The sequence below is a fragment of the Acanthochromis polyacanthus genome, chromosome 1 (assembly GCF_021347895.1).
Source record: "Acanthochromis polyacanthus isolate Apoly-LR-REF ecotype Palm Island chromosome 1, KAUST_Apoly_ChrSc, whole genome shotgun sequence".
Taxonomy (NCBI): domain Eukaryota; kingdom Metazoa; phylum Chordata; class Actinopteri; family Pomacentridae; genus Acanthochromis; species Acanthochromis polyacanthus.
This window is the reverse complement of record NC_067113.1, coordinates 57,161,886-57,174,867: the sequence shown is the minus strand read 5'-3', so window position 1 is coordinate 57,174,867 and position 12,982 is coordinate 57,161,886. Positions and strand designations below refer to the sequence as shown.

Genomic DNA, 12,982 nt, shown 5'->3' with positions numbered 1-12,982 from the left:
CATTGTGCTGATCCCTGCAGTGGCCCCAAAAATTACCTAATTTTGTTTTGTTTACAAGTAGCAAGCAGTTTCTGAGTGTTATTTTATTCATGTCACATTTTCACTCACTGTGAGGTTTTGTTTTGAAGCAAAATAAAGGCCTGCACCCCTATGGAAACGGCACAACTATAGCTAGAAGTAGAAAGAACTCAAAAAAAGTGTTTTGTGAAGTATGATAAAAGTTATAATGCCATAAATCATTAAAAAAAAGCGTTTTTAAAGAAAAAACAAAACTTGTACAACATTTGCACAAGTATCTCTAGTCATTATTAATACTGGAAAAGAAAAATCATAAAATTGGCAGTATCTTTGCAGCTCCATGTTGATAACATTAACCACCATAAGCTAAAGGGTCATGCCACACCACAACAGGCTGTAGCAGAAAAATCTGATAGAACCTCAACATATTGAACTGAAAAGGTGCATTTCATAGCACAGAGCACATAATATGTCTTTCATCTTTCTTCAGCGGTTCAACTAACAGGCTTACATGGCATTATTTTTCCATGTATACACTGAAACCATAAAAGGACAATTCCTGTGAAATGTGGATTTCAATTGTGTTCTGTTACAAGCTCAGGCTTTTGTACAGCTTCTACATTCACACTGTCAAATATCAGCGGTTTAGTAACTGAAAATGTCTCGAACGAAATGCAGTTTGCAACAGAAAACACTGCCTTAAAACCGGCTGGATCAAAGCTTTGATCATCCACAGTGGCTCAGCTTTTAGAAATATTTTTTTATAGTAAAATTATAGATTACTTGAAAACTTGTCTCTGTGTATCAAAGTTATATATAATGACATTTTTTCAATAAAAAAAATGACCTTTTCCTGCCTTAAAATGGCTTTGATGCATACTTCAGGACGTGCAGATCTAGGAAGTTCTCTGCTGCTTGATGATGCTCGAGCACACCAGCTCACCTACATTCTGCTGGAATTATATAAAACTATTTTGCAATTGTCAATCGCAAGTTGCAGTGTTGAAATAAATAAACAGGAAACTGATTCTAAAGAAGAATGATGCAGAAAGCCCCACATTGCTAGCCTAGCCGCGCTAGACAACCCACGGCAACGAATTTAATTCTCTGCCAGGGAGGGTCTCGTTACCCTCCATAAGGCTCGAGGCTGGATTCTCCTAAAACTGGCCGGATCAATCACCATGAAGTGTAGAGTCAGAAGGCGGGCGTAACGAAGTGACGACAGAGGCGCGACGATTCTGACGGAAACAACCGGTGCACAATAAACAGTTATCTTTTGACTCGGCTTTGGCCACAGCCCTTAAAGATTTGAAGCTAAAATTCAACTTGAAAGATAAACAAAGGACGGCACTGAAGTGTTTCATTGAGAAGAAAGACGTATTTGGACTTACGCCGACGGGATATGGCAAATCCTTAATATACCAGTTGGCTCCGCTGGTTGGGAAGCTAATGGGACTTAGCCACAATCTGCCGGCGCTCTAGGAACTCCGTCAGCCTATTTGTTGCGCTGATTGGTTGTATACCTACCCAATTGCGGCAGAGTGATTTGAAAGACAACCTTTTAGCCCGCCTCCCTCCCTGTCGAGCGGCCCTAGACCCTTGTGCCTTCAGAATTCAGAACATGGGTCTAGCGCGGCTAGGCTACCACATTGCAAGTAGGCAGGATTTTCTCCTTAGGCTTGCTACATATAAAACGGCAAAAGTTTAAATGTGTTGGATTTGGCGGCGGAAATGCTCAGCCATGGCACTGACTGCTAAGTTTGTCACATAAAGAAACACCATATGGACATGCTAAGAAGGTGAAAAGCTCGATTTTTACTGGAAGGAGCCTTTAAAACAATCTATAACATGTGTCCTTAGTTTGTATTTACATCGCAATTGACTTTCCGTGCAGGTTTGCGCGTGGTTGGTGGAACCTCAGGGACTGAAAGAGAGCCTGAACTCACCGTGGTGGTTTTGACTCGGCCTCCGGGCTGTGTACAAGTCCAGCCAGATTTATTGACTAACAGGTCACAGCCTTCGTCCTCCAAACATGGCACCATCTCACACCACTGCTTTTTCCGAACAATGCCAGCTGCAGAGGAGACAGAAGGAAAGATCAGAAGGGCGAGGAGTGGGGGGGGCGGGAAGAAAAATGGAAGACATAAACAGATAGAGAGACACGATAGAGCGGAGTGGATGCAGAGATGCAACGATTAAAATAGAGAGAGTGGATTTGGGGATGACAGATGGAGGAAGACAGATATGGGCAGAGATATAACACGATTGAAAAATTATGGAAAAAGGGGAGAGAAAAAAATATGTAGCAGCACATATAAACGGATTGAAAAAAGATGAAGGGATGCAGAAAGGGTGGGTTGAAAGAGAGACAAGATATGCAGGTAGATGAAGAGCAATGAAGTAAAGAGACAATTGAGAGGTATGAGAGCAGGGGATGACAGTGAGAGATGAGGGAAAGATGGGGGAAATCAGACAGATGGAGAGAAATGGAGGGAGCTGTGATCAGTCAGGTAAATAAAATCAAACATCACAGGAGATATTTAGAAGGTTTTACACCACTCGGCAACATTTAAAGCAGGATGAAATATTTTGTAAGCCCCTGCACATTAAGCTTCAAGCACCAGGGATAAAAAGGGAAAAAAAAGTGTCAAATACAGTTTCGGGGACATTCAGTGCATTCCACAAGAGTTTTTTGTCATCACTACATGCTGTGATTTGTACATCTTTTCAACTCAGTTTGTGTCAGCCTGTTCTGCTTTGCTGCAGTTAGTGAGTTTCTATATTTCCCAGAAAAGCCCCAGGGTTCAACCGATTCCATTCGCTGGTACTGCGGGCTTCACTTAAATACTAAAACATGACAACGCAGATAAATACAGTGACAACTAAATGGTAGAGCTGCAATGTAATCTTTCAGTCCACCCTAATAGTTTTAGGTTTCTTCTGGTGGATAATCTGTACTGCTTGTTGTGTCAGTGCTGTTCTGTTTCGTTTTTTTGTTTTTTGTTCTCATTGCCAACCACTGTTGTCGGTGTTCGGAGGACGCGTACCGCCGTGTGATTCCTCCACCTGCTTCTTTTCACAAGTAGTTTTATTCTCTAGGCCCCTGTAGATCCTTGTCTCGCTGCAGCTATTGTGCACGGAATGAAAATCTAACGCTGTGTCCAAGTATTGAACCTGATATCATAACTGCATTGTCTTAGTCTGGCTAGAAATCCGCAGTAATGAGAGAAATAGCTGCATCATCAAACACAAAGGGTTGAGGTAATAGAAAATGAAGTTAGGAATTAGTTAGAAAACTTTGAGTGTAAATACTTTGTTCACCCAATGATTTGAGATGGAAAAACGCTGTATACATACAGAGTGGTGACAAATTAAAGGAAAAATCTGAACTGTAGACCCTCCAGGAGGAGTATCTGGTGGTTTGGTTATGGTTATCCTCTTGCCCTTTAACAATAAATGGTCACTGCATATTAATACAAAGTTGATCCTATGAGACATTTCAATCTTGATGGAAGTTGTCTCTTTCAGGATGACAATTTTCCCATTCATAAGGCCTGAGGGGTAAAAAACGATGGGAATTCTATGCTAAGGCTTCCACAGTCACCAGATCCAAACTTATTTGAACAACTAATGGAGATACTGGACCAAATAAAGGAAAAATGGTGTTTCATTAATACAGCAAACTTGGAGAATCAATGCCAAGGTGTGTTGAAGCTGGTGATTTGGCACAAGGTTGCTTAATGGGACACGTTATGCTGGTTTTTCCTTTAATTTGCCACCCATCTGTATCTACATATGCTTGTTTCGAAATAAAGAGGAGAGGGAAAAGTTGAAATAAAAAGCTAAACATAAGGGATGACTGGGTGAAACCTCTAACCAATTAGTATTAGCAGTATTCAAGAAATCTAACAATTAGTTACGGTAAATCTCGATCTATAGATTAATATTATTGTGTTCATAGTGCTCTGTCCATACTGTTATTTCTGTTTATACTGTAATATCATCTATATACTGTACTGCAAATAATGCACTTTACTGTGAGTTTTGATCTTCGGGTTAGATGCTAAACTCCACTGCGTTGTCTTAATACTCGTGCCACGATGACAATAACGTTGAATCTAATGTAATTTAATCATTTCTACCATCACTAAGTTTTGTATAAAAGAACACTGTAATAATATCTGCTTTTACATAATTAACAGCAGTAAAAAACAGTGCTCTGGAACATGACAGCTGGTGTCAGTGAGGGGGTACTTGAGCTCATTTGAATAGACTACGGGTATAAATCATCCGTCCTTCAGCCCTCCTACAGCTTCAGCTCTGTTTTCACTATCCTCCATTGCAACGGCAGTCAATCAGTTCTAGAAAATCACACATGACACATGCAGTTAACTGTTTCTGCGAGAGGCGTTGAGCCAGAATGAATCATCAATAAGCGCGGTCGTAGGATCAGAAATTTACATTAAACCCGTGGCTTTCGTAAAGAAAGCGCTGGGATGATAACACACCAGCACCAGACTGCACGATAACTGCCAGAAATGAAGGTATAACTCAAGATATAAAAACAATTTTCAAGCAACTTCCCTGACACCAAAGGTACCCTGCGGAGATTTCAGAGTAAACAAACCTTATTTTTGTAAACAAATATCATTTTTGTTCCACGAAAGCTCAACAGCGTTTATGAATATAGTGACTTCTGGGGCAGGAGAGAGAAAGAAAAAGTGGAATTCACAGGTCATTATACGGTGAATGTGGTGTCATGAGGTGCTTTTTTTGGTTTAATCAGAAAACCCCTTTGAAGATAAGATATCTAATAACAGATTTGTGACTCAGGTTGGCTCGCAATCTTCGCAATCAGCAACTTCCTCTGACAATAAAGTATTACAGGATAAAATCCACCCGAGTAACACATGTCTACCTGAATATGGAAATCAGAAAGACAAAAAGATGAACTGAGATAAGAGGGAGGAAGGATGAAGACAAAGTAGAGGACAAGTGTAACTAGATAACATTCTTGACCATTACAGGAAGTGTGCGAGATAAAGGAAGAAGGAAACATAAATTCACTCCCATATTCGTATGCATTTATGGATGGAGAACAGTATTCTTTAATGGATAACAGTGAAACCCTGAATGAATTATAGGCCATACATACATCATATTCTTCCATGGCTCCCTTATAAAACATGTGGGAATTGTACTCTCTTCCATATCTATAAATTTGCTCTAAGGGCACCTTCAGTAGCTGTCATAACCTTGCATGTAGATTATCAGCCGGCACGGTGCTCAATGCTAATATCTGTTCACCATAAACAATATCTGTATAGTGATATCCATGAAATATGTATACCTTCTCAAGCACTTCATGGCTAAATTATGCAAGTACCGTGGACACTGTGTCAGCACCGTAAAAAAGTGAGCTTCAAATTGTATGGCGTTATTATTGTTGAGTGCATTTTGCTGACGTACAACTCGGGGTTGAATTACTTAGCGCTACCGCCTCAAGGCTAGCCGCACACAAACAATATAAAACGTGTTTAACTTGAATATTTTTTACCTCAGGGACGAAGCTGCACAACGGGGAGAAGAAAGCAATTTTCAAACAACTCAAAAAAAAAATATCTGAAAACCATTAAAAGTTGTCAGCATACATACATAAGCACATTCCCTTGCCGTTTTCTGGGCAAAACATATTGTTGCAGTTTACCCATTAAACAGTTCGTTGGCTATCTTATTTCTAGACATCCAGGAATGTGAGGCATCTGTCTGATCAGGTCTGGTCCTTTGAGTTTGCATCCCTAAGGGGCTTGCTTAAACTGCTTGTCATACCACTGAATTGCGCCCTGCACATTTCTGATGTCTCAAATGGACAGCGGTGTCTAAAAATGTCGGTAACTTTCCCAAACCAACAGTCTAAAACCCACTAAGCATGTATGTGTATGAGAAAACATGCAAGATTCTCTCTCAAAGACTCTTTTTTTTCATTTTTCTTTATGTAATTACCTCCATCGATGATCACATCTACAAAAGAGTTGAACACAAAGAAGACATTTGAGCTGTCCAAAGGTTTCTGTTGTTATTCCCATTTGAGCAATTAAAGAGTCTTGGCTTGTCATGCCGCCTTTGAGGGTTGCCAAAAAAAATAAAAGACAAAGAAGCTGTAAAAACATTTGCCATTGGACATGATTAGACAAACACTTCTTACAGACTTGTGAGTCTGAGGAACACTTCCGGCCTTAACATCTTCTCTAACTAGCTTTTTCCTGCAGCTGGTCCTCAGGGATGCATTTTATTGCCTCTGTTGTTCTACAATTACACAAATGACATGCACTGCAACAGCAGTGATTTCTCCATAATGCACATTGACAATACTATACCGGTTGCCAGCTAGGTGCAGATAAGTAAGAATACTCTTTGATGCAATGCCTACAGATAAAGGTGATATATTTGAAAGAAACTATAAGAAAAAATTGCATTGTTACTTATTTATGTAACACAAATATCAACAGATGTCAAATTTTTCTGTGAAAAAAGTGAGTACACTTCGATCTCAGAAGCTTAGTAGAAGTTAATTCTTGTAGGTGCCTGACATGCTTTGTGACCACTGTGCCATGCAATTTTCCCTCAGATGCAAGATGTTTGAGCGTTTTCTTGTATGTCCTGCCCATTTTATACCCCTCATAACAACATTTCAGATCTTTTTGTCTTGATTTGGCAGCTCACTTCCTCTCAGTTTCATCCTTTTCAGGAATTTCTTGGTGGATTTGTTGATGCTTCCAGGATTGTTACCCAGTTGAAAGGTCCACTTCTGATCATCTTCAGCTTTTGGACAGATGTCTTCACATTACCTTCAAGCGCTCCTTGATATGATGCACATTTCATTGTTGAATCCTTGACTGAAGCTGCCCAGTTCCTGAGGCAGTGAAGCAACCCTGATGCACAGTAGATCCACCAGCATGCTGCACAGTTGGCACGAGGCCTTCACAGCCCTTTTATTCTGAAGGCCTTAGAGAGCTCTTAGGTCTTGGCATGGTGACACCACACACTTAGAGTGGAGCAGCAGATCCTTGACGTCAAATGTGTGAGTAGGACTGGTTCCACCTGTCACTCCCTAAAGAGGTTCTAATCTTTGGCACCTAATCTGGAGCCCTGTTTGTAATTTTCCATGTGACGACTCTGTTTTTCTTATTTATTTGAATTATGAAAATGACTAATGTCCGTTTTACGTGTCATTTGTCTTTGAAACACTGACTTCACAAATTGTTGCTTGTCCAAAAGTCTACCTACTTTTTCACATGACTGTAGCTGCTTCCTGGACCCCAAATTCAGACATTTAAAGAGTTTATTAAACCAAATGATACCATCCTCTTATCTGTATGATAAATATGAAGCTTAAAGCATTAAGAAAAAATTGTTGGCTCCTAGCAGCTTGTAGCTAAAAAAAAATAGTCACATTACCTCTATATCTTCCAGAGAAAACAGTAACTTTTACAATGAATCAAGAAACACGATATTAAATGGTTATTAGTGAGCTTCAGTGGTGCTGGTTAGACAAATTTTGTTACTATCCAAAGTTGCAAACTAGCTGCTTATCCAGTGTTTTCACCCTTTGTGCTCAACTAAATGGCTGCAAGTAAGCTTTATAGTAGCCATACTGTTTCTTGACAATCGAGGATAGAACAGTAAATAAGACTGATTTTTTCACATGGCAATCACAGGAACAAAGAAGTAAACGTTCCTTCAACCAGGCTAGCATCAGCTTCAGCACCAACCCATAATCAATCCTCCCAAATAACACACACTAAGCTGCACACTTACAGTTTAAAGTTCAAGGAAATCATTCTTTCATCTACTGTAAAAAAAATTTCAGAAGACTTTCGTAGCACACAAACATCCTATGACTCCACTAGACCCCACGATTCCTCCTTTTAAGAAAACCTGTTTCATCTTTTTGAAGAATTTAATCATGAATTTACTTTTCATTCCCATTGAGCCTTTTGTGGAGTTTGTCCTTATGTGATGTTTGCCAAAGACAAATTTCCATTTTATGTAAATCTAAAGGAGGAGAAATTGTTCCAAATCTGCATCTATAGCCGGCAGTCCCTCGGTAAGGGGAGTGTAGAAGAGGCCATTGTAAATGGAAAAGGGAAGCAATAGAGAAGAAAAGAAAATTAAAAGGACATATTGAAAACACACCATTCACTGAGGTGAAAGGAAAAAACTTATCAGATGTAATATTGTGAGGTCTGGTAGAGCGCTTTCCGTTTTTTTCTTTCCTTTTTTTTCCCCCTTCCGTTTGTTATTTAATCCATTACTAATGAATGTCATCAGCAAGGTCACTTATACAATTCACTAACGGGTTAAGTTTCGCTTCTGAATTACCATCCAGCGGGGTGACCCTCAGCTGATGAAGATGTATTGCGATGCCCGGTAAATATTGGTAACGAGGGAACGAGTGCCGCTATGTGGGCGTTTGAGTGGTCTCCTCTGCATGTGTTGTCGTTTTTGACAGTGAGGAACTATAAAAAGAGCCCCATCAGCGATGACAGTTGAGAGATAACTTATCACACTTGTCTCCGATGAATGATGTAAGATTTAATAATGGAGCCGCGCACACGTTTCAGGTTGAGGTGGCAGATTTCCAGTCGGTTCGAGGGAGGATTAATGATGATTTGCCCCACCAACAATCTAAAGCTATGGCGATTGGAAACATAATTTACAGCCGCTCTAATCGGAATTGAGGTACCTAATGCGATCATTTGTTAATGTTGTGCTTACAAGAGGCAAATTAAATCAAATAATGTGAGTTCCAATTCCTGTAATCTGCAATTAAAGCCTGTATTACAGGCCTTGATTGATTTGACAGAGCTTGATTTTTTTGATTAAACAACACAACACTTAATTTAAATCATTTTAAAGCAATATTTGGAACATTGAGCAAATGTTTTTCCAAGGATTCTCCTATATTTTATCCCTTTCTCCCATTGTCCTCCTGTTTACATTTTCTCTCATAACTTTCAAGTGTTTTTAACCCCCCCCCAAAAAAATAAATAAATAAATAAATAAATAAATAAATAAAATTGCAGTATATCCACAGAGGACAAAATGTTTGAGCCGAATGTTTGCCATGTTTGCTACATTGCCAACTAGTAAAGCAGGTGGCGTCATGTTGGGTGGCCCTATATCTGTAATAGGCAAGTTGTGTAGGGTAAAGGCTCAATATTTCTCCATTGATGAGAGGATGAGGTAGAAACTAGTATTCTGGTCACAAAGAGAGGAAATTAAAAAGCACAATGAACATGATTTGTGGGACCAGGAATCACGTAAACATGTTTTCACTTCAAGTTTGGTGTCAGAAAGTAGTGCAATTTCCTCTTGTCCACTTGTCTTGCTAACCTCATGACTAACATACAACTGTTTGTTATGTTTCATGAATTCCAATGGTGTTTAGAAATTTTGCATGAAAGGAACTTTGTATTTGGGTAACAGTCCAGACATTCTGTAACTCAACGTACGTGCAACATCATTTTCGAACAAGATTCTAATTATCTTGTCTCTCATTAAGGTGTAGTTACAACTCTGGGCCAATGCAAGATGAAGAGCAGGATTGACATTTCTTAATATTAGACCAACAGATGGAACCAACAGAGAAGGAAGGATTGCATTAGGAACACTGGGGAGTCGGATGTGACTCTGTCTGGTCCCCAGAGATCTCAGGATTGACTCTAGATCAACTTAACCCAATCTTTGTAGCACTGATGTTTTAAAACAAGTGGTTCCCTACTAGTGAGTACAGGATTCCCTGTGTGCACTCTTTTATGAATCTAAGGGGAATGCAGACAAGTTTTCTGGGCATATTTTCAATCCCAGTGTTGACAAGTATGTTTAAACACAGCACAAAAAAAGTTTGTAGTTCCCTCCTCTTTAGGTTGTGTCAGCTGTAATTACAGCCGCTGCAAAGGATTCCAACAGTGACCCAGTTTCAGAGCAAAATAAAAATGTCAGAATCCAAAGGAAAATCTCCAAGTGCTTCTGCAGCATCCTTTCTTCTTTGTGTCTATGTTCTTGCTCAAAATGTCTCAAACACTTACATTTTTACCAAGTTATGGCTACATTTCGGGGGGTAAATACTACTGTAGGAACATGCCAAGCTGAGTATTTAAGCATAGTTTGGCAAAATGTGGCTTTAATGTTTATTAATGGTGGTGTTTCTATTACATTTGGCATCAAAAATGCGGAAAACTGGACACAGTAGGGCAAAAACTTCTTCAACAGATGAATAAATCTGTTTCTACTAGCATCTGTACCAATTACAAAGCTTAAACTACCCAATTTTCTGCATTTCGATTCCTCTGAATGATATGTTTGTTTGTATCGCTTTGGACTTTATAGCCGGCCGGTGTAATTGAAAAAGCGTCAACTTATATGTTCAATCTCCACTTTTTAAAGGAACCATTAGCGCTGAAAAGAATGGTGAGCTCTTTTGCTCACAGCTGACTGTTTCAATAACAGTGATTTATCGTATGAGCAATCAGAAACCGTAAAGACGAGTTAAGACACAGCCTTTATCTGTCACATTTGGTCTCGCGTCACTAACTAAACTCATCTCCCAGCAACATCTTGGCTCATAGTGACACTATCTGTTACCATTCGACCATATCACTGCTGCGCCGCTGCTGGTGTGAGGGCACTGGCTTATGTTGAAACTTATTAGATTTCTGGGCGATATGAAATAAAATCCCTCCCACACATGCAGGCAAAAGCCCAGGCGTGGAGTGGACAGAAATAAACACACACAAATACAGGTCTGAAGCTATGTAAGGGAAGGTATCAGCGGCGGTTTCATCAGCGGGAGATAAGGAGGAGAGAGGGAGAGAACATTATTAAACCCTCCATGGGACACTTATCTTCCCACCAAATGGTAGATCACACTCATGTCAACAGCCAGCATCTTGGCCTAATAAATTCTGTCTAATGCCACGCCAAGCCTGAGATGGCAGGAGAAAGATGGGCTTCTGGATGTGAGAGAAGAAGAGAGGGAAGGAAAGAAAGTAGGTAGGACAGTAAGAAAACAAATGAGAAAGAGAAGAAAGCAAGAAAGGAAGGAAGTACGCCTAAAGACAGATCAGATCAGCTATAATAAATGCAGTTCAGCACTCTCCCAGATATGGTGCTAAGATAAGAAGATGTGCTGCGATAATTACAAACTGTACAGATCAGATATGGCCCGAGCAGGTAGCAGAATCAGCAGAGTGTCAGAGGTTGCTGATGTCGGACATCAGGTATAGCCGAGCTGCACATTTATTTTTATAAAAGTGGCATTAGCAAAATGTTTGAACACCTTTAGAACGTTGTGTTTTTATATATCTTCATTAAGCAGAAAACAAAAAGTGGAAAACAACCTAATTTTGGTCTCTATGCTGAGAAATGGGTCCTGTGTTTTTTATTTAATACGTCACACACAAAAAATAACTGAGTAAGACGTCACATAAACGAGCATCGAGCTAAAATGTAGCTCAAGAATTAAATCTACAGAGAATAGAATTTGTTCTTGCATCTTTCATGGCAGTTTCATATCTTATTTATTAGCAAACAGATCAAAAAAATAAAGAAATCTAACCACATTTTATTTGTTAGTTGATATGACTTTTAACGACTTTTCTGACTTCCTCAGTAACATGAGAAGAGGATGAAGATGGACCTGCTGTTTGTCAAACTCAGCTAGGAGCTAGTTCACCTACAAAGCTAACAACATACCATTTCAACACTTCAAATCCTTTTTTTTGTTTGTTTTTGGTTTGTTTTGGAGGACATTGGGTACTTAGTTTCCAAGTGTCAATGTCACTTGGGTCACAACTGTCAATTTTCATTCTAGATTAATCTGTTGACTGTTCTCTCAATAATCGATGACTTTTCTGACCTATACAATTACATAAAATGATGAAAAATCTCTATCAGTGTTTCCTAAAGCCCATGATGAGATGGTCAAGTGTCTTGTTTTATCCACAACCCAAAGATATTCAGTTTTAACCAAACACAATATTAATTTAAGAGGCTGGAATCAGAGAATTTTGACTTTTTTTGCTCAAAATTGCTATTATAAAAACTAGTTGTCCATCAGTTTAATAATTAACAACCAATGAATTAATCATTGCAGAGTTTTTCTAGGCTTACCTGCATTTCTCAGCATGTTGGTAGCAGCAACATTTGGATTATGCATGAAAAGGACATGGTTGGACCAAATATCGTGTTGCATGACATGAGTAGAAGAACAATTCCAAAATGACCATCATTCAACTAATTCCAAACAAAATTCCAAACATATTCTCACGAAGACAAAAATTTAATGTAATGTAACACATCATGACTTGTTCTTGTATAGAAGACTCCCACAGTGTTGCTGGGTTCTACAAATGAAAGTACTTTACACGGTGTTTCTCGTTCACCCATGCAGACACACTCCCCCGTAAAAGTGGCAGAGTTGCCTGTTGTCGGGAACATTCAATGTTTTGCCCAAGGACACTATGACATGTAATGATCCTAAGGGTCAAACCACCCACCTTTCAATTAGAGGACAACCTGCATCGCCAACTGAGTCACAGCTACCTTAGAACATCACGCAAACATTTCTACAACTTTGCAGAACATCCTCCTACTGTTTTTGCAAGTAGTTGCAAGAGTGGCAACTTGTCAGCACCAAACTAGTGTCTAATTACTTGTTTTTTACTGTGTGTAGGCAGCAAATGAATTGAATTAAATTTAATTAAATGTAAAAATATTTTTTGAAAAACTAAGCAGCTTCTGGTTTAATTTAGTAAACTATTCAACCCGGTCTCACGGGGATTCGTGAAACTGTCACGTAAGTTTTAGTTTCGGTTTCGTGCGCACCAACACGATTTCGTCATGTTTTTCGTGCCGCTCACCACGAAATGTTTTTCGCTGTGGTAATCACATCTGAAAGTGG

At 39.3% G+C, this 12,982-nt stretch overlaps 1 protein-coding gene across 3 annotated transcripts in view; it reads right to left on the bottom strand.

The window, feature by feature from the left end:
• tafa5a (TAFA chemokine like family member 5a) overlaps window positions 1–12,982 on the bottom strand; it is a 209,994-nt gene that overhangs the window by 18,801 nt on the left and 178,211 nt on the right. For all 3 annotated transcript variants that reach the window (XM_022194114.2, XM_022194113.2, XM_022194116.2), the window contains exon 3: window positions 1,965–2,092. In XM_022194114.2, the coding sequence (XP_022049806.1) occupies window positions 1,965–2,092 (128 nt within the window). The remainder of the gene's footprint in view (window positions 1–1,964; window positions 2,093–12,982) is intronic.